The sequence below is a fragment of the Dipodomys spectabilis genome, unplaced genomic scaffold (assembly GCF_019054845.1).
Source record: "Dipodomys spectabilis isolate Male_0828 unplaced genomic scaffold, ASM1905484v1 ptg000210l, whole genome shotgun sequence".
NCBI lineage: Eukaryota > Metazoa > Chordata > Mammalia > Rodentia > Heteromyidae > Dipodomys > Dipodomys spectabilis.
Genome location: NW_024870887.1, coordinates 2,597,255 through 2,619,983, shown reverse-complemented (window position 1 = coordinate 2,619,983; position 22,729 = coordinate 2,597,255). Strand labels below are relative to the sequence as shown.

General features: G+C 41.2%; 1 protein-coding gene across 1 annotated transcript in view; it reads right to left on the bottom strand.

Moving 5' to 3' along the window:
- The window catches only part of Rab10 (RAB10, member RAS oncogene family), a 76,763-nt gene that overhangs the window by 4,161 nt on the left and 49,873 nt on the right, over positions 1–22,729 (bottom strand). The window contains exons 3-5 of the mRNA XM_042696625.1: positions 11,999–12,137; positions 5,628–5,717; positions 4,999–5,100 (exon numbers count right to left, since the gene is read on the bottom strand). Of these exons, the coding sequence (XP_042552559.1) occupies positions 4,999–5,100; positions 5,628–5,717; positions 11,999–12,137 (331 nt within the window). The remainder of the gene's footprint in view (positions 1–4,998; positions 5,101–5,627; positions 5,718–11,998; positions 12,138–22,729) is intronic.

Here is a 22,729-nt window from a genome sequence, read left to right as displayed (position 1 = left end):
GGCTCTTTTTTTTTTTTTTTGCCAGTTCTGGGCCTTGAACTCAGAGCCTTGAGCATCTTTGGCTCAAGGCTAGCACTCTACCACTTGAGCCACTGCACCACTTCCAGCCTTTTCTGTTTATGTGATACTGAGGAATCAAACCCAGGGCTTCACACATGCTAGGCAAGCACTCTACCACTAAGCCGCATTCCCAGCCCCTTTATATCACCTTTACAATAAAAAATTTTATAAAATCACTTTCTTCCTTAATTATTTTATTTTTTTTGGTCGGTCATGGGGCTTGAACTCTGGGCCTGGGCGCTGTCCCTCAGCTCTTCAGCTCAAGGTGAGTGCTCTACCACTTGAGCTACAGCGCCACTTCCGGTTTTCTGGTTGTTTATTGGAGATAGGAGTCTCATGGTCTTTCTTGCCTGGGCTGGTTTTGAACCATGATCCTGAGATCTCAGTCTCCTGAGTAGCTAGGATTACAGGCGTGAGCCACCAGCACCAGGCCCTTAATTTATTTTTAGTGTCAGTAATCGGGCTTTAACTTGGCCTTCTGCTATCACTTGGGGTTTATTTACTGTTTGTGACTGGTGTTCTACCACTTGAGCCATGCCTCCAGTTGCAGCTTTTTGCTGGCTTAGGGGAAGTAAGAGTCTCTTGCACTTGTCTGCCCAGGATGGCTCCAAATCTTGATCCTCAGAACTTAGCTTTCTGTGTAGATATGAGACACTAGTGCCTGGTTTAAGTTAATTCTAGAGCAAAGCAAATTTACAATTGATATTTTAAAAATTCATATTGAATCAAAGGATATGTACAAAAAATAATAAAACATTACCTAATATGTGAGCCTATCTACCTAGGAGAACTCTAAACTCACTGGTCCACTCAGACGTTATATGATACTAGAGAGGCTCTACCTCAATTAGGTTCAAATTATATAATGACTACAAATAGTACTATTTAAAAAAAAATGCCAAGACTGGTAAAAGATCAAAAGATACAATATAAACCCAAAAAAAACTTGGAAACCAGAGAATACCAAAAACAAAGGTGCTTCTGTCACTTGTTATAATTGCCTGATCTTCTACCTGGACTTTAAAAACTAGAATAAATTTTCTTCATGAGCCAGGCATCCCTGGATCACGTCTGTAATCCTAGCTACTTAGAAAGTTGAGATCTGAGGATGATAGTTCAAAGCCAGCCCAGGAAGGAAAGTCTGTGAGGCTCTTATCTTCAATTAGCACCAAAAAGCCAGGAGCTCAAGTGGTAGAGCACCAGCCTTGAGTAAAAAAGCTAAAGTAGCACCCAAGCCTAAGTTCAAGCCCAAGTACCTTCTTGACCCTTTAATCTCTGAAATATAAAGTACCTACATCATTAAGAAAAGCACATTGGTTTTTTTTTTTTTCCTTTCATTCTCTTCATTTAATTGAACATACCTCTTTTTCACTGCTCACACAGGTTTCCTGTTGATTTTTCTTTTCTTCAGGGGCCTTGGTGCTTACAAGTGTTCTACCATAGAGCTGTACTTCCAACCCCATAAACTAGCACTTGGGAGTAGGATTTCAAAACAATGCTGTCCAAAACTGGCAAGCCTTTTTTTTTTTTTTTTTTTTGTCGGTCGTGGGGCTTGAACTCTGGGCCTGGGCGCTGTCCCTCAGCTCTTCAGCTCAAAGTGAGCGCTCTACCACTTGAGCTACAGCGCCACTTCCGGTTTTCTGGTGGTTTATTGGAGATAGGAGTCTCACGGTCTCTCCTGCCCGGGCTGGCTTTGAACCGTGATCCTCAGATCTCAGCCTCCTGAGTAGCTAGAATTACAGGCGTGAGCCACCAGCGCCCGGCCTGGCAAGCTTTTTTTATGTGACTGTTGTACAGCCCGTGCCCTTGCTACATTGAGCACTTGCTGTTTACAATTCTATCTTCCAGATCTTTATGTGTTAAATGTAAGCAAATGTGAAGATCCACAGGTATGTTTGGTAGCTGCGTTGTTTTCTTGGCAGAGCAGTGCAGTTTGAACTCAAGGTTTCATGCTTGCCTGGGAAGCATTCTCATTTGAACGTGTGCACGCTCAGTCCTTTTACTTCTTAAAGTTAATTTTTTTTTTGGGGGGGGGTGGGGGGGTGTCTGGTCGTGGGGCCTGAACTCTGGGCCTGGGCACTGTCCCTCAGCTCTTCAGCTCAAGGCTAGCACTCTACCACTTGAGCCACAGCGCCACTTCCGGCTTTTTTCTTTTTGCTTATGTGGTGCTGAGAAATTGAACCCAGGGCCTCAGGCATGCAAGGCAAGCGCTCTACCACTGAGCCACCTTCCCAGCCCTAAAGTTAATTTTTAGGAGGGGTGTTTAACATGACCCATATATCTGGGACCATAGACTTGAACCACCACATCCAGCTTATTGAGACCGGTGGATCTCAATAACTTTTGCCAAAGTTGGCCTCAAACCATGATCCTCATAATCTCTGCCTCTGGACCAGGTAGGGATTACAAGCATAACCCACTGCACCAGGCCTTGTTCTAATTTTTAAACTTGATCACTATTGGGTAGATTATCTAGCCAGTGAACCATATAAGGAACTCAAAATCCTGTGGTATATGACCTCATCAGCAGCCCAAGGCAGATCTTCCTGTCCTGGTAATGTTATAATTAAATGTGCTTTACTAGACAAATATAAATGTGTGTATATGTGTGTATATCTATAGATCTTCACTTGCCTTTTCTTGAGACAAGAGCAGAATCTCCTTGTATATCCCAAGTTGGCCTCAAACTTACTCCGTTGCTGAGGCGGCTTCAAATAAGTGCTAGCAGGGTTTGTCTCCCTCAATATACTATAAATATCCCTTATATCTATTTAATTGCTCTCCTCCATTCTCTGGAAAACCAAATTTCTTAGTAGTGCTGGGGACTGAACCAGGGCCTCACGTGTGGTAGGCACTCACTCTTCCGCTGAGGTATATCCTTGGCCCCAAACTTGCTGTGTCACACCCAGGCATGTTCCACCGTGCCTGGCAACCAATTTTTTTTTTCTTTTTTGTCTTTCTATATAGCCCAGGCTGGCTCTGCACTATGGTCCTGCCTTGACCTCTGAAGAACTGAGATTACAGAAGGGCATTACCTATGCCAAGGCCCATTTTTTTTTTTTGTGGGGGAGAGGACATAGGGGATTGAAGCTAGGGCCTTGTGTATGCTAGGCAAATAGTATACCTCTGAGCTATATACTCAGTCCTCAAATAGTAACAATACTAATAATAATACTTTTTTTATATGGTATGAATTAATTTATATTAAATATCCAGCACAGGCAAACCATAGAAAAAGAGATTAATTAGTGGTTGACATAGGCTTTCTAGGGAGGGAGGAATAGAGAATGACCACTTAATAAGTATTGGATTTCATTTAAGGATGATGAAAAAATTCTGGAGTCAGATACTGATAATGGTTGTACAACACTGTGAATTTTACGCCACTGACTTCAACAACTATTTATTTATTTTGGTTGGTCGTGGGGCTTGAACTCGGCCTGGTTACTGTCCCTCACCTCTTCAGCTCAAGGGGAGCACTCTATCACTTGAGCCACAGAGCCACTTCTGGTTTTCTGGTGGTTTATTGGAGATAAGAGTCTCACGGACTTTCTTGCCCGGGCTGGCTTTGAACTGCAATCCTCAGATCTCAGTCTCCTGAGTAGCTAGGATTACAGGCATAAGCACCAGCACCTGGCTCTAACTTCAACAACTTTAAAGTGGTTAAAATGGTAACTTTATGTGAATATATGTTTAGCCACAACAAAAGATCATTTTATAGTAACACTTTTTTGTTTGTTTGTTTTTGGGTCCGGTCGTGGGGCCTGAACTCTGGGCCTGGGCGCTGTCCCTCAGCTATTCAGCTCAAGGCTAGCGCTCTACCACTTGAGCCACAGCGCCACTTCCGGCTTTTTCTTTTTTGCTTATGTGGTGCTGAGGAATCGAACCCAGGGCCTCATGCATGCAAGGCAAGCACTCTACCACTGAGCCACCTTCCCAGCCCTATAGTAACACTTTTTTGATGTGGGTTAATATTGGGGATTTTAATTTAGGGCCTCACGCTTGCTGGGCAGATGTTCTTACCACTGAGTCACACCTCCTGTTTCTGTACTATTTTTGTTTTTGTCAGTTATAGGGCTCTAGGGACTAGGCGCTGTCCCGGAGCTTTCCTGCTCAAGGCTAGTGCTCTACTACTTCGAGCCATTTCCAGTTTTCTGGTGTTAGCCTTGAGCAAAAGAAGCCTAGGAACAGTGCCCAGGCCCTGAGTTCAAGCCCCAAGACTAGCCAAAAAAACAAAAACAAAAAAATAAAGCAAATCAAAAAAATGTTCCCTAATATTACATTTTCAGCATTTATTTTTTCACATCACAATAATTTTGAAATGACTGGCTAAATAAAACCTGTGAGTATATTTATTCAGTACACTATCTATGTAGGACCTTTATCACCCTGAGAAGCAACTGTATGGAAAAACATAGATTCTACAGTGAGCACAGATTGCTTTTCAAAAAGGAGATTTACTTCTTACCTTAAATTATCTGTTGGAAAAGAAATAAGCCCAAGAACGAAAAGGCAGATTAAAAAGCAAGGGGGATGTATTTCAGTAGTAGAGTATTTGCCTAGAAAACCATAGGTTTGATTCCCAGCAAAAGAGAGATGCGCTTGGGGGGTGGGGGGGGGAGGGAAGGGATGGGAGGGAAGGAAGGTAAGTAAGTAGATAGGCAAGTGAGACAGGACCATGGAACTGGGACTTGAGAGTGACTGCGGGAGGTGAGAATGCCAACCATTCCCCCTGACTATATCCCTCCAGCTGCTGGATGGTTTCTTGCTAGCTATAAATTCTTAATTCCAAGTGAAGGATTAGATTATCCATTTCAAATGGTTAACCTTTCAGGAATGCTGCCACCCAAACACAAATTTTGCATGTAAATTTAGTATTTAAGGAGAGATAAAATATACAAATGTGACAGTTTTCAAGAGAATTAAACAGGAGCTTACCTTTCGAAGAATATCTTCAGCTAATGTGAGAAAAGCCTTTTCAATGTTTATATTCGCTTTTGCACTAGTCTCAAAAAATCTAATGCCATGCTCCCTTGCAATCTAAAATAGAAGCAAATAACATTATAAACCCAAGTGTGGGTAATCAAATAATGACTTAACATATTAGGGGAAATCGTCATTTTCATTCTAAAGGCAGTGAGTGGTCTCAACTAGAATATAAAACAAAGATGACAGAAATTATCATAAATAATCCTCTCCTTACCCCAAGAGTTTATTTCAGAAATTCTAAAGCAGGTATTTCCTCTGGGGAAAAAAGGTGAGAAGCTCACTGTGACTGACTTAATTTCTGTTTGTCACAGGCTTCTTTCTGATTGTTAAACTTTAGAAATCATACTAATTTGATACACTTCATTAAAATACTGTTAAAAAAGCTGAGAATCAATGATTTATATTTTTCACTCCTTATATCCTGAAGAAAACTAAAAACAAAAACAATTCCTACAACAGCTTTCATTCCCCATACCTGTTGGATATGCAATGAAAAGTATTTACTCAAATGCTATACAACTATCAAAGTAATCAAATATTACTCTTACGTTCAGTACATCAATTTCAAACATTTTTACCTGTTCTCCTTTTCCTTTAGGAACAACTCTTTTATCATCCATGTCACACTTGTTTCCTAGTAACATTCTTTCCACATCTTCATTGGCATGCTAAAATAGAAGAAAATTGTATTTCTGCACACTGCTCTGAATTGTAGGTCAATATTCTCTGAATATTTTTCTTGATTTTGTTTCATTTGTATAACTCAAATGTTTTAAAGCAATCGCCTCTTGCTTTAAAAAAAAAAAAACTGATGTATCCTCATGGAATATTATTCTCTAGAAGAGGCTGTCTACTTCCTAGATTTATTCTCTTCAAGAGAAAGTACAGATGAAGCATCTGAGACTTAGAAATTTTTATACATAATCTAAACCCAGGCTAGATGATGATTTTGAATTTTATAATACTTACTAAGGTATAAAAACCTTAACTGAAAAATTATATAGAATCCTTAAATCTCATATACATTGCTAGATTATAAGCTCTCATTCAGAAAAATAAAAACAAATGTCTACCTATCAAAATCTGAATGCTATTTTTTTGCAAACTACAGAGACCTATGCTGAAATACTATAGAGAGACGACCTAAAATCCACATTAATTTCTTTTTCTTTTTTTGGATAGTCATGGGCCTTAAACTCAGGGCCTGGGCATTGCCCCTCAGCTCTTCAGCTCAAGGCGAGCGCTCTACCACTTGAGCCACAGCACTACTTCCAGTTTTCTGGTGGTTTATTGGAGTTAAGTCTCACAGACTTTCCTGCCCGGGCTGGCTTTGAACAATGATCTTCAGATCTCAGTTTCCTGAGTAGCTAAGATTATACACATGAGCCACTGGCGCCTGGCTTCCACATGAATTTCTAAAGGAACACCAAATAGCCAAAGTCATCTTAAAAAAAAAAAAGAAAGAAAGAAAGAAAATCACAAAATTAACAAAAAAAGGGATTACAGCCAGACACCGGAGTCTCATGCCTGCAATCCTAGGAGGCTGAAATCTGAGGGTAATGATTTGAAGCCAGCCCACACAGGAAACTCTGTAAGACTCTTATCTCCAATTAACCAACAAAAAGCCAGAAATGGAGATGTGGTTCAAGTGGCAGAGTCCTAGCCTTGAGCACAAAAGCTCAGGGACAGCACTCAGGCCTCAAGTTTAAGCCTCAGTACTAGCATACACAAAAAAGGGACCACAAACCTAAATGGCACAAAATTATAGGTCTGTTTAGAAGGAAATGGATAGAAAAAGCTTCATTACACTGCTCTGGCAATGAGTTCCTTGGTATAATAACAAAAGTAAAGGCAATAAAAGATAAATTACACGGGCCACTGGTGGCTTATGCCTGTAATCCGACCTACTCAGGAGGCTAAGATATGAGGATTGTGGTTCGAAGCCAGCCACGGCAGCAGAAGAGTCTGTAACATTCTTTTTTTTTTTTGTCAGTAGTGGGGCTTGAACTCTAGGCTTGGACACTGTTCCTCAGCTGTTCAGCTCAAGGCAAGCGCTCTACCACTTGAGCCACAGCGTCACTTCCGGTTTTCTAGTGGTTTATTGGAAATAAGAGTCTCACAGACTTTCCTGCCAAGGCTGGCTTTGAATCATGATCCTCAGATCTCAGCCTCCTGAGTAGCTAGGATTACAGGCGTGAGCCACTGGCATCCGGCCTAGTCTGTGACATTCTTATCTCCAAATAACCACTGAGGGAAAAAAAAAAAGCTGGAAGCGGAGCTGTGGTTCAAGTGGTACAGCACAAGCACTGAGCAAAAACACCTAGGGAAAGCACCCAGGTCCTGAGTTCAAGCTCCAGGACTGACACCAAATATTAATTGCACCTCATCAAAATTTAAAGCTTTTATTCAATAGGAGAGTGATAGAGGGTGAAACCTATCGGAATACATTATAAACAGGCAGGGAAGTATCACAATGAAATGCCCTATATAACAAATGTATGCAGCAAATTAATACACTCTTTTGCACAGTATGCCTTCAAGAGAGCAAAAGGGCAACTCACAAAATAGGAGAAATATACTTCATATATCTGATAAGGGATTAATATCCAGAATATTTAATGAACTCCTAAAATACAACAACAACAATACAAAAAACTTTCAATTAAAAACTGAGCATAGGCCAGATTCAGTGGCTCATGGCTATAATCTTAGTTATTCAGGAAGATTATAGTTTGAGACCTGCCCACACGAAAGGTTAGGCAAGTGGCACTGGTGGCTCACACCTGTAATCCTAGCTACTCAGGAGGCTGAGATCTGAGGATCATGATTCAAAGCCAGCCTGGGCAAGAAGGTCTATGAGACTCTTATCTCCAATTAACCACCAGAAAACCAGAAATGGCATTGTGGCTCAAGTGGTAGAGTGCTCGCCATGAGCTGAAGAGCTGAGGGACAGCACCCAGGCCGAGAGTTCAAGCCTCACAACCAACAAAACAAAAGGTAGGTAGACCCATCTCAACAAATAAGCTGTACATATCAAGGCATGCCTGTCATCTCAGGTATAAAGGAGGCATAAACAGAGGAAGATCATGTTCTGAAGCTGGTCCTGAACAAAAACTAACCTAACCTAAAAATAACTAACCTAAAAAATAACTAGAGCATAAAAGGGATGGGTGTGCCAGGCACTGGTGGCTCATGCCTGAAATCCTAGCTACTTAGGAGGCTGAGATCTGAGGATCACAATTCAAAGCCAGCCCAGGCAGGAAAGTACATAAGAGTCTTATCTCCAATAAACCACTCAGAAAACTGGAAGTGGCTCAGTGACTCCAGTGCTAGAGCACTGGCCTTGAGCTGAAGAGCTCAAGAGTTCAAGGCCCATGACCAACAACAACAAAAAAAGGATGGATGTTCCTCAAATGGTAAAGTACCTTTCCTTGTTACACCTCTACCATATCAGAAAAGCTATTCAAAATGTCAACAAGGTTTTCAAACAGATATGACAAGCATTCTAATACCCAGCATGGACACATTTCTGAGTTAAGCAATAACACATTCCTTATCAGCCCAGGAAACTTCCTTAGTACCTTCTTCTTGGTTTCTAGTTTCTTCCTTCTTAATCATTCTCCTTTATACAGCACTAAAGAGCTATGCGGCAAGATTAAGGAGGGGGAAATACCTGAAACACAGCTGAGACAGTATTTCGGGAAAACAAACCCAAAACTCCCCACCAGCCCCAACCTCTGGAGACAGGATCTTGCTATGTATATCCCAGGCAGACCTGGAACTTACAATATAGCCTAGCCTGGCTTCAAATGTCTAAGTCTCCCACCTCACCTTTTAGTGCTAAGATTACTAGCATGTACTACCACAAAACAAAACAGTACTTTTTTTTTTTTAATGCCAGTCCTGGAGTTTGAGCTCAGGGTATGAGTACAGTCCCTGAACTTTTTTGCTCAAGGTTGGTAGTCTACCACTTGAGCCATGACTCCCAGCTTTTTGGTGGTTAATTGGAGGTAAGATTTGAATAGACTTTCCTGCCTAGGCTGGCTTCAAACCATGACCTTCAGATTTCAGCTAGAATTACAGGTATGAGCCACTGGAATCCAGTTTAAAACTTTTTTAAGGGAAAGAAGGGTCAAGAGGGGAAAACTGGGAGAAAATGAGGGAGGATATGATACTGTTCAAAAAGAAATGTACTCATTACTTGACTTATGTAACTGTAAACCCTCTGTACATCACCTTTACAATAAAATTCAAAATAAAAAAGTTAAAACCTTAAAAAACCTTTTTTTTTAAAAGGTTAAAATGATTAAATAAATCGTTATAGCTAGGATCACAGGAGAGTCCCAACAAAAAAGATCAGGCATGAGGAGGGTTAAGTAGGCTCTGCTGCAAATCCAGCATTCAGGCTCACAGAGCTTCTTCATACATTTTCTTTTTTATTTTTGTCGTTCATGAGGCCTGAACTCTGGGCCTGGGTGCTGTCTCTCAGCTCTTCAGCTCAAGGCTAGCGCTCTACCACTGGAGCCACAGCGCCACTTCCGGCTTTTTCTGTTTATGTGGTGCTGAGGAATCGAACCCAGGGCCTCATGCTTGCAAGGCATGCACTCTACAGCTGAGCTACCTTCCCAGCCCCATACATTTTCTTTTTCTTTTCTTTTTCTTTTTCTTTTTTTTGGGGTCCGGTCGTGGGGCCTGAACTCTGGGCCTGGGTGCTGTCCCTCAGCTCTTCAACTCAAGGCTAGCCATCTACCACTTGAGCCACAGCGCCACTTGCAGCTTTTTTCTTTTTGCTTATGTGGTGCTGAGGAATCGAACCCAGGGCCTCAGGCATGCAAGGCAAGTGCTCTACCACTGAGCCACCTTCCCAGCCCACATTTTTGTTTTCTGTTTGTGTGTTTGTTTGTTGTTGTTGTTGGCTGGTCCTGGGACTTAAGCTCATATTCTGGGCACTGTCCCTGAGCCTCTTTGTGTTCAAGGGTAGTGCTTTACTACTTGAGTTACAGCTCCACTTTTCCTGCTTTTTCTGTTTATGTGGTACTGAGGAATCAAACCCAGGGCTTCATGCATGCTAGGCAGGCACTCTATTACTTTTTTTTTTGGCCATGGAGCTTGAACTCAGGGTCTAGGCACTGTCCCTGAGCTTCTTTTGCTCAAGGCTAGCATTCTACCATTTGAGCCATAGCACCACTTCTGGCTTTTTATGTTTATGTGGTACTGAGGAATTGAACCCAGTGCTTCATGCATGCTAGATAAGCACTTTACCACTGAGCCACTAGCCCCCTACATTTTCTTATATCATCATACATACACCTCTTTTTCACTTTGATACATGGAACTTGTGTTTACAACCAGACCAGGCAAAATCACACCAAGTTTAAAGGTGTATAACAGAGACATTCAAAAAGAGGTATGCTTATGTAGAAGTTTGGAAAAATTCTCCAGACTGTGGAGAATTACCGAAGGTACTATATAGGGAGATGAGTTTAGATGACAAGATTTCTCAGTTACATTTCTGACATTTCAGGCCAGGTAACTGAAGGACAATGTTCCTTGTAGGGTATGCAACAGCAACCTTCACTTCTACCCATTCGATTCCTTTTTGCCCAAGTGTGACAAAAATAACTTTCTCAATGCCAAATATTCTTCCTGAGACTACTATTTTATTTATTTATTTATTTATTTATTTATTTATTTATTTATTTATTTATTTATTTATGTCCGTTCGTGGGGCCTGAACTCTGGGCCTGGGTGCTGTCCCTCAGCTCTTCAGCTCAAGGCTAGTGCTCTACCACTTGAGCCACAGCACCACTTCCAGCTTTTTTCTTTTTGCTTATGTGGTGCTGAGGAATCGAACCCAGGGCCTCAGGCATGCAAGGCAAGCAAGCGCTCTACCACTGAGCCAACTTCCCAGCCCCATGAGACTACTCTTTTAGATAGAAGTGATGTACATCATTAAATAAGACAGAGGCTCTAACTCCAAAGGGGTTTTTCAATACTTTAAATAATTTACCACAGCCGGGTGCCGGTGGCTTACGCCTGTAATCCTAGCTACTCAGGAGGCTGAGATCTGAGGATGGCAGTTCAAAGCCAGCCCAGGCAGGAAAGTCCATGAGACTCTTATCTCCAATACACCACTAGAAAAGTGGAAGTGGCGCTGTGGCTCAAGCGGTAGAGCTGAGGGACAGTGCCCAAGCCTCATGACCAACCAGTAATAATAATATTTTACCACAAAAACATTCAGAAACCAAGACGTGTTATACAAACACAGGATTGAGTTGGTTTGATACACAAACAGTAACAAGAACCTGAGTCTTATATTGTAAAAACTGGAGCAAAAAGAGTACCTGGTTGTATTAGAGAATGAACAGGAGAACAAGTGTCTACAGCTACCTAACATTTCTGGTCCAAAGCACCTTTCTCTGAAGATCCCATAGTATTTAATACTTAGGTACACTACTCATGTACCCAGTCAAAGCTAGGCTTTAAAGGACTGGCCACAGTGAAATGGTAGGGCAGAGGCAGCAACAGGCACGAGGAATAACTACAACAAAAAGCTTTAAGCTTTTGGCACAGAAGACATACTTTGACAAACAACTTTATCTTACATAAAACAGATTACCTTCACATGCAGAACTACTTTTTTGGTAGAATTTTTACTCTATTAGTAGTTATAAATTTCAAATGTCTAGAAGCACTTTGCATTCCTGCAACTTGATCATTTTTATAGTACTGGTGTAATTTTTATCCAGTTAGTTACTCAATAAAAATTCAGTGAGAAATAACTCATTTAGCAAGAAGCACTGTAAAAACCACTGTCAGCACCTTTCTTGAGGCCATGGTAAAAGACACCTGGATAGTTTTTAGATAACTTAATAATAGTCTTGAATAGTTTCTAGACAGACTGTCAAAAGTTGAGGAAGGAAGTGTTTACTCAGTTTCTAGATCTTACCTCATCTATGTTTCTAAGCCATTTGCTGATGTTTTCAAAACTTTTACCATTGGTGATGTCATATACTAGCATGATACCCATTGCTCCTCTGTAGTAGGAGGTTGTGATGGTATGAAATCGCTCCTGGCCTGCTGTGTCCCTGAAATAAAGCCAATAATTGTATTAAGCATTTTTATATTTCTGTATTCCATAGGAAAGACAAAACAGAATACCTTAGTAAAATAGATTAAACACCACTATTTACTACAAAAAAAAACCAAAACACTAATTTATCTGTTTTGAGAAAGTTTCCCTATGGCGGCTGGCCTCAAATTCATGAAATCTCCTACATCAGCCTCCTGGATGCTGAGATTACAGACGTGTACAACATGTCTGGCTATACACATTAGCTGGAATAAACTAATATCCTACCCACATTGAATGAAAATCTGAAAAGAAAAACTAAAACGTGACACAGAAAACTCAAAATTTAATCAATACAGATAAGCACCATAAAAATCCTTAGAATTCTGTTGGGCACCAGTGGCTCACACCTATAATCTTAGCTACTTAGGAGGTTGAAATCTGAAGGTCAAGGTTCAAACCCAGCCCAGGGAAGGTAAGTACATGAGACTTTTACTTCCAAATAAGGCTATAGAAAAGCCTGAAGTAGAGTTGTGTCTCAAGTGGCAGAGTACTAGCAATGAGCAAAAAAGCTCAGTGCAGCACCCAGGCCTGAGTTCAAGCCCCAGGACTAGCACAAAAACAAAAAAGACTAGGAATGTGCCTTAGTGGTAGAGTGTTTCCCTAGCATGTATAATGCCCTGGGTTTAATTCTTCAGTACCACATAAACAAAAAAGGTGGCAGTGGTGCTGTGGCTCAAATGGTAGAGTGCTAACCTTGAGCAAAAGAAGCTCAGGGATAGTGCCCATGTCCTGAGTTCAAGACCCAGGACTAGCAAAAAAACAAGAAAAAACAAAACTTATATAAGCCCATTTTAGTAATTTAATTCCATATGTTACATGAGAATATAGAATTTTTTGAACAATTAAAAATTGTTTCACAATACTTAATCATTTACAAATTATATATATAACCTTGTTTATAAATAACAAGAAGTATGCAAATAGTTCATTCTTCATACTTTTGGGGGGGGGGGGGGGAGTGTCAGTCATGGGGCTGGAACTCTGGGTCTGGGCACTATCCCTGAGCTCTTCAGCTCAAGGCAAGTGCTCTACCACTTGAGCCACAGCGCCACTTCTGGTTTTCTGAGTGGTTTAGAGGTAAGAGTCTCCTGCCCAGGCTGGCTTTGAACCTCAATTCTCAGATTTTAGTCTCCTGAGTAGCTAGGTTTACAGATGTGAGCCACCGATGCCCATGAGGTTTAATGCTTTCAAGTCTTAGGTTTAACATCTTGCTCCAGTAATTATATACTGTCTTTTGCTGGCTTCCTGCTTCCCGCTTCATTCAGCCTCCCAAGTACTAGGATTACAGGTATGTACCACCATTGCTGGCCTGATTTTTTTTTTCTTTTTTTTTTTCAAACTATGTATGTACTTCTTTGTGTATACGTAGTTCTTTGCAATTTATCTCATGTACACTTTGTCTACAAACAAGGTAAAGAGAATTGCTACATCACCCTCCATACACCATAGTTTCTAAACTAGCCAACTTATGTTTTTTTTTGTTGTTGTTGTTTTTTGGGTCCAGTCGTGGGGCCTGAACTCTGGGCCTGGGCGCTGTCCCTCAGCTCTTCAGCTCAAGGATAGCGCTCTACCACTTGAGCCACAGCGCCACTTCCGGCTTTTTCTGTTTATGTGGTGCTGAGGAATCGAACCCAGGGCCTCATGCATGCAAGGCAAGCGCTCTACCACTGAGCCACCTTCCCAGCCCCCCAACTTACGTTTTTGTGTCTGCTTATCGTTTTTCAGAATGCTGTTCAGAATGTTATACCAATGGACCCGCGCAGTACAAAGAGCACTTTTTGTAACATAGTACTCTTGAGAGACTAACTGTGGTGGTATGTGTACATGAGTCTCACATTTAATTGCTGAGCAGCATTCTATATGGTATGAACACACCACAATTCGTTTAATCATTCACCCATGGAAAATGCATTGTTTCCAGTTCTGGGGAGTTACAGATAAAGTTCTATGAACATTCATGTACAGGTTTCTGGATGGACATGTTTTCATTTATCTGGACTAAATGCCTAACAATATTCTTTCTGAGTCACACAGTATGTATTTAACTCTCTAAGAAACTGCCAAACATCCCCTCGTGGCTGCTATACCTGACTTTACCAGCAATGTGTGAGGGACTCCTGGGGCTGCACCAGCACGAATGCTGTCATTTTTTCAAGTTGTTTGAATAGGCAGGGCTGACTGCCAGTGTCTCATCACCATTTTAAGTTACATTTCCTCGTGGTTAAAATGCTGAACATTTTTGTGTATGTGTGCTTAGTTGCCATCTATGTATTTATTATCTGCTCTGATGAAATGTCTGGCCCATTGTCTAACTGCATTTTGTAACTTTTAAGAATTTTTTTGTTTGTCAGTCCTGGGGCTTGAACTCAAGGTCCAGATACTGTCCCTGAGCTTTCTCTATCAGTTAAGTCACAGCTCTACTTCTGGCTTTTCTGATGCTTAACTGGAGATAAGACTCACTAGGATTTTCCTGCCCCAGTTGGCTTCTACACTGATCTTCAGATAACAGCCTCCAGAGTAACTAGGATTATAGGCAGCCGCCACCCATGCCTGCAAGAATTTTTACATACCAGACCTTTGTCAGATTCCCTGGGTCTGTAAGCAGACTTCCATTCACCTAACCACCTTTTTTTTTTTTTGGGGGGGGGGGGGCGGGTTAGTTGTGGGGCTTGAACTCTGGGCTTGGGCGCTGTCCTTCAGCTATACAGCTCAAGGCAAGTGCTCTACTGCTAGAGCCACAGTACTACTTCCGGTATTCTAGTGGTTTATTGGAGATAAGAGTCTCACGGACTTTCCTGCCAAGTCCGGGCTGACTTTGAACCTTGATCCTCAGATCTCAGCCTCCTGAGTAGCTAGGATTATAGGCGTAAGCCACCGGCGCCTGGCTACTAAACCACCTCTTTTGTAGAGCATATGAAGACTCATAGAAGAGAATAAACATTTTGCAAATAATGCAGAAAGAACATCTATAACTCAGTAACAAAAGGTCACATGGTCAAATTTTAAAGTAAGCAAGGGTGCCGATGACTCATTCCTGTAATCTTGGCTGCTCAGAAGGCTGAGATCTGAGGATCATGGTTCAAAGCTAGCTCAGACTGGAAAAGTCTTTGAGACTCTTAACTCTAATTTACCACCAAAAAGCCAAAAGTAGAGCTGTGGCCTCAGTGGTACAACACCAGCCTTGAGCAAAAAGCTAAGAGACAATGCCTAGGACCTGAGTTTAAGCTCTAGTACTGTTGTCCACGCATGCACGCACACATGCACACGCATGCACGCACGCATGCACACGCATGCACGCACGCATGCACATGCATGCGCGCGCGCGCTCGCTCTCTCTCTCTCTCTCTCTCTCTCTCTCACACACACACACACACACAAAATGAGGATGTAGAAGTGTGGCTAAGTCAAGGGAGAGCACAAAGCCTTAAGTTCAAGCCCCAGTTTAAATAGTAAGTAGACAAGCTGGGCACTGGTGGCTCATGCCTGTAATCCTAGCTACTCAGGAAGCTGAGATCGCCTGTAATCCTAGCTACTGAGGAAGCTGAGATCTGGGGATCGTGGTTCAAAGCCAGCTCGGGCAGGAAAGGCTGTGAGACTCTTATCTCCAATAAACCACTCAGAAAACCAGAAGTGGTGCAATGGCTCAAGTGGTAGAGCTCTAGCCTTAAGCTGAAGAGCTGAGGAACAATGCCCAGGCCCAGAGTTCAAGCCCCACAACCAAAAAAAAAGATAGGTAGACAGACAGATAGACATAAGCAGAGTCAAATAGACATTTTCAACAAACATCCAATACACAAGAAGAAACTCAGTCATAAATGAAATAAAAATCAAATCCACAATGAGATCCCCCACCTCTACTCTAGATGGCCAAAATCAAAGACAGTGGCACACATGTTGGTGAAGATATACAGAAACTGGAATCTTCATACATTACTAAGTAGCAGTGTAAAATGAACTCATTCTGTCCTTTCTCCAAAACATTAAAAAAAAAGTCTACTTCTACGTATAACCAAGAGAAATGAAAAGAAATATTAAAACAAAAATTTATACATGAACAATATTATTCACAATAGCCAAAAACAAATAATTCAAATGTCCACCAACTGATGAATATATAAAATACAGCATATGCACTGGAATATTATTTAGTCATTAAAAGGAATGAGCAAAAACCAAGGTGTAATGCACCCCTCCAAAAAAAGGAATCAAATGTTAATATATGTAAAACAAAATGAAACTTTGATAAACACAACACTGTAGTAAGTAAAAATATCAAGGCACAAAAGTCATATATTGTATGACTCTACATGAAAAATGTCCAGAATAGGAAAATCTATAGAAACAAAAAGTATATTAGTAGTTACTCTAGTAAAGAGGGTTGAGAAGGTGGGTTATAAAAAGTATGGAATTTCTTTTTGAGGATAAAAATATTCTAAAACTGTAACAATTGTACAACCTTGTGAATAAACAAAAACATAGATTTGTACAATTTGTGTGTGTGTATGTGTGTGTGTGTGCACCCACACGTGTGTGCCAGTCCTGGAACTTGAATTCAGGACCTGGGCACTCACTGTCTTAGCTTCTTTGACTCAAGGCTAGCATTCTACCTCACGTGCTATATGTAGCTCTACTTCTGGCTTTTTTTAGTGTTTAGTTGGAGATAAGACTCTCATGGACTTTCCTGCTTGGACCGACTTTGAACCACAATCCTCAGATCTCAGCTTCCTAAGTAGCTAGGATTACACATTTTAAGTGGATAAATTACATGGCATGTAAATTATGCTTTAAAAATCCAATATAAACCAAAATAAAAATACGGCCAGATTTAAATAAATACCAACTTTCAATGGCAACCTAAAGCAAGAATCAACTCTATGGGTTTACATAGCATTAGAGATTTTATATCAAATTTCAGCCCCCATAATTTTCGGCACCTTTTCCTGAATCTGCTGGTAGCTATTATCGAAGACTGCCATAGCAATATTGTTATCCTGAGCAACTTCATCAAGGCCATCTTTCAGTACTTCCTACAAGACATAATGCTGTCTATTTCACCACTCTCCACCCACTACACCTCACCTCCTTAAAGACCCAAGATAGGGGAATCTCCCACTCAGGAGTGCACCTACTTCCTGTGAAGACTTACACTAGAGATTGCATCAGAGGACCTGGGCTCCAGCTTTGGCTTCCATATAGTGTTTTTACACAATGATTTATCTTCATTAGAAGGAGGGAATAGGAGCTGATGCTGGGTGTGAGGAAGCAAGTCCAAGGATGGTGAAGAAAGGCCTCACTGAGAAGGGCCTTAAGACATCAAAGAGATAATAATGGAGCAGGGAAGACTGATAATAGTGGGGTCAGCAAGGACTCAGCAAGGACTGAGCTTTTTCTATGAAACAGGGAGTTTATCAGAGGGATTGGAACAAAGAAATGGCTTAATCTGGGTTTAAGCTAAGTCATTCTGTGAACTGTGTTGAAAACACATATGGATCTCTGCATGGAGGCACCCAGAAGCAGAGTTGGGAGTTAATGTAGTACTTATGAAAAAAATTGCCTAAGAGCAGGCTGCCAATTCTCCTAGGTTTGGTCCTTAAATGGCTTACGGCACATACATGTGTATACAACAATTTTTATCGCCATCATTTTCTGGGTGCCGGTGGCTCACACCTGTAATCTGCAGGAGGCTGAGATCTAAGGACTGTAGTTCAAAGCCAGCCCAGGCAGGAAAGTCTATGATACTCTTATCTCCAATAAACTACTCTGAAAAAGCTAGAAGTGGTGCTGTGGCTCAGGTGATAGAGTGCTGGCTTTGAGCACAAAAACGCTCAGGGACAGAGCTCAGACACTGAGTTCAAGCCCCAGAACTGGCCAAAAAAAAAAAAAAAAGGCAGCTTTATGGAAAAATTATTCTGTTCAGTATAATCTGGATTTCCCTTTAATTTAGGAAAATAACAGTGTAATTTGTTGTAGGTAGTTCTATCTTGGTTGCCAAGAAAGTTAAACTAAGTAAATGAGTTGCAAATTTCATCTTTGCTTGCTTATTTAAATATTGGGACCTGAACTCAGGGTTTGGGCACTCTCCCTGTGCTTCTTTTGCTCAAAGCTAGAGCTCTACCACTTAGAGCCACAGCTCAATTACCAGCTTTTTCTGTGATTAGAGATAAGGATTTCACAGACTTTCTGCCTAGGCTGGCTTTGAACAGCCAACCTCAGATCTCAGTCTACTGAGTAGTTGAGATTATAGGCATGAGCCACCAGGCAAGCACCAGACTTCACTTGGCCTTTTCACACAAGGCAGGCAGGCAGGCATAACTCTACTTCCTCACTGATTTTTGTTTGTTTTTGTTTGTCTTGCCAGTGCTGGGACTTAAATTCAGGCCCTGGGTGCTATCCCTTAGCTCTTCAGTTCTGTTTATCTTTTATTTATTTTAAATATTTAGTTATATCAATGTAACTATAAATAAAGGATACCTGGACATAGTGGCTCACATCTGTAATCTCAGCTACTCGGAAGGCAGAGGTGAAGATTATTTCAGCCGGGCGCAGGTGGCTCACACCTGTAATCCTAGCTACTCAGGAGGCTGAGATCTGAGGATCACGGTTCAAAGCCAGCCCAGGCAAGAAAGGCCATGAAACTCTTATTTCCAATAAACCACCAGAAAACCAGAAGTGGCACTGTTGCTCAAGTGGTAGAGTACTAGCCTTGAGCTGAAGAGCTGAGGGACAGGAACCCAGGCCCAGAGTTCAAGGCCCACGACCAACCAAAAAAAAAAAAAAAAAGATTATTTCAGTATGACAGCAATCCAGGCAAAAATCAAGGAGACCTCACCCCAACCAGTAAGGCAAATGTGATAGTTCATACCTGCTATCTCAGTTTTATAAGAGGCATAAGTAGAAACTCTGTGATCAGGGACATGCTTGGGCAAAAATATGAGACCTTATAAAAAATAACAGAAACACGAAGGCTCAAAAGACATGGCTCTAGCAGAGTGTTTACCTAACAAACATGCGTCTAAGGCCAATAGCAATACAAAAATAAAAAAGTCAATGTTTGAGCTGGGCACGGTGAGGTATATATGTAAATCCAGCACTTGGGAGGCTTAGGAAGGTAGTGATTCAACAACACATAGAGACTCCAGTTCAAAAAAATAAAAGTTCTAGAGCTGGTGGTGTAGCTCAGTGGAAGAGTACCTGCCTGCCATGTGGCTCAATCTTTAGAACCACACACAGACACACACACACTACATAAATACACACAAACACACATCTGTCAATACAGTAATGATAACAGTTCTTTTCTAAACTGGTTTTTAAAAAATAGTATAAGAATAAATAAATAAATAAATAAATAAATAAATAGGGCTGGGAAGGTGGCTCAGTGTTAGAGTGCTTGCCTTGCATGCATGAGGCCTCGGGTTTGATTCCTCAGCACCACATAAGCAGAAAAAGCCAGAAGTTGTGCTGTGGCTCAAGTGGTAGAGTGGTAGAGCACTAGCCTTGAGCTGGAGAGTGCCCAGGCCCAGAGTTCAGGCCCCACAACCGGCAAAAAAAAGTATAAGGAGCAGGGTGCCAGTGGCTTAAGTCTGTAATCCTAGCTACTCAGGAGGCTGAGATCTGAGGCTCATGGTTCAAAGCCAGCCCAGGCAGGAAAGTCCATGAGACTCTTATCTCCAATAAACGACCAGAAAACTGGAAGTGGAGTTGTGGCTCAAATGGTAGAGCGCTTGCCTTGAGCTGAAGAGCTGAGGGACAGCACCCAGGCCCAGAGTTCAAGCCCCACGACCAACAAAAAAATAAATAAATAAAATTTAAAAAACAGTATAAGGTAACAAGCCTACTCCCTTAGAGAGGCCCCAACTCTTCTATTTACAATGGAGGCTGGAAACATACCAAGTTAAAACATAGAGTGTATAGGACCCAGGTTTTCTATTAGTGTCTAACAACTTTAGTGTAAGAGGTATAAGAAATGTTCATTTTGATTTCATTCCAAGCATTAACTATTTGGAGAGATCTTCCACAGTATCTGAATCTGCATACTACCCCCATTACTAGCTTATATACGAATACTTCCTCGTTCCCATTCATTCACATCACACAATTAGCAAATTATATACATATTTCAGTGTGAAATCCATGTCTAAATTCTCCACTGAAACTGCAAACACTGCAAAATGGTTACTTATTTAAACCTACATCAATAGCATCTAGCGAGTTTTCTACTACAATACCACGAGTTATGAAACACCAACATAAAAGATAATGAATTAAAATTGGCCCCTCCTAAAAGAAAGGCAATGGCTAGTTTGTGTTCAGGGTAAGTTTGCTTTGATCCATGGTACACTACTCTCTCTGTCCCTTGACTGCTGTCTCCTTCATCTCTCAAAGTGTCTTATACCTAATCATTTTCCCTCTTTTTCTGACCACACCCTTCTGATTGTTTTTAGTGTTCTATAGCCCATTTTCACGTGTGTAGACTTCATATTTGTATATTTTTTCAGCATAGGTCTCTGCCCCACAACATACCTTGAGTCTTCTTGATCTCAAATGATCCTTATGAGTCATGTGCCTGGACTCTCATCATGCCAAGCTCCATCAGTTGTTAAGGCAATGACCAACTTATTTAAAACCAAAGAATATCTGGTAACCCTGAGCTCAGGACCACCGCTGCTTGCATGTTGTATACTGGACACATTGGTTTTAAGTCTGCCTACACACATATGCCCAAATCTAATCAAATCTAATAGATTCAAACTAATAGGCCCTAAACACATGTTAAATATCTAAAGAACAATTTCACATTTTCACAACTTCCCTTTCTGTCACTAAAAGGCTTTAAAGCTTGTTTTTAAAATCATTCAATTATTGTCTGTTATTGTATCTTCCCAGTCTACTTATTGTGATCAGGTTTCTAAAATTATATAAGCCAATGGCAGAATTTTCCTTACATAAAATAAGAGCTACAGCTGAATGCTGTGAACTGCTACTTTTCCCTATGACATGTCATAGGAGTGATATGTCCCCTGGAACTAAAATAGCTTGTTTCCTTAATTGTCAGTCTCATATGTGGGGTCAGGGAAGCTGTGTACTCTAGCTGCCGTAATGTTGGTTATTTTTAGTCTGGGCACTGAACAGGCCAGAGGCAACAACAATCTGTTCTGCAAGGCAAAGGCCACACATTTCATAAACTTTTGGGGGTTTTGTTTTGTTCTGGAGGGTGATATTATGAAATTATTTATTACTTTAGAAAAAGTTATGTGTTTTTTTTTGTTGTTGTTGGTCATAGGGATTGAACTCAGGGCCTGGGTACTGTCCTTGAGATTTTTTGCTTAAGACTAGGGCTCTACTACGTTGAGCTACAGCTCTACTTTGTTTTCTGGTGGTTAATTGGACATAAGTCTTACAGATTTTCCTGCCCAGAATGGCTTTGAACTGCTATCCCCAGATCTCAGCCTCCTGAGTAGCTAGGATTACAGGTGTGAGCCACCAGTGCCAGGCCTAGAGCACTATTTTAACAAACCTGGGTTTCTTTAAAGAGCTATTAATATTTATGCAACTAAAATACCTTGATAGTTTAAATTATGTTTACCTTCATCCAAAAAGACCTCCCCCTAACCCACCCCCAGTCAAATAAGAAGCCTGCCCATTCAGAACTTCAATGAGGTCAGGAGAAAATAAGAAAATAAATACACAATCAACATTTGTGATATATCTCTAGCAGGTAAGTAGGGGGTGACAAAGAATGGGGTAAGGAGGAGGGAAGTAATTTAGATAGATAGAGAAGGGAGATCTGTTCTACTGAAGAGATGCTTAAGGTGAGAAGGGAGGTACTGAATCACAGAAACCAACTAAAGTCATTCAGTCAACAGTTATTTACTAAGCATTTAAATTCGCCTGCCTGTATTCTATACAATGGGAATATAAGCATAAAACAGACAATGGGATCTCCATCCTCAGAAAGTTTACATTCGCTGGGTGTGGTGGCTCACCCTATAATCCTACCTACTCAGGAGGCTGAGATCTGAGAAACACAGTTCAAAGCCAGCCAGGGCAAGAAAATCCAAGAAAGTCTGTGAGACTCTTATCTCCAATTAGTCCACCAGAAAACCAGAAGTGGTACTGTAGCTCAAGTGGTAGAGTGCTCGCCTTGAGCTGAAGAACTCAGGGACAATGCCCTGGGCCAGAGTTCAAGCCTCAAGACCTACCAAAAAAAAATTTACATTCTAAAGGGGAAACAATAATAAATACATTTTTTTAAAATGTTGTCGTTTCTGACACTGCAAAGTCCTGTGGGGCTGGGGAGGTGGCTCAGTGGTAGAGCGCTTGCCTTGCATGCATGAGGCCCTGGGTTCGATTCCTCAGCACCACATAAGCAGAAAAAGCCGGAAGTGGTGTTGTGGCTCAAGTGGTAGAGCTCTAGCCTTGAGCTGAAGAGCTGAGGGACAGTGCCCAGGCCCAGAGTTCGGGCCCCATTACTGACAAAACAAAACAAAATAAATAAATAACATGAATGTTTTTTAAACAACTACATCAAGATAGTTAAAAAAA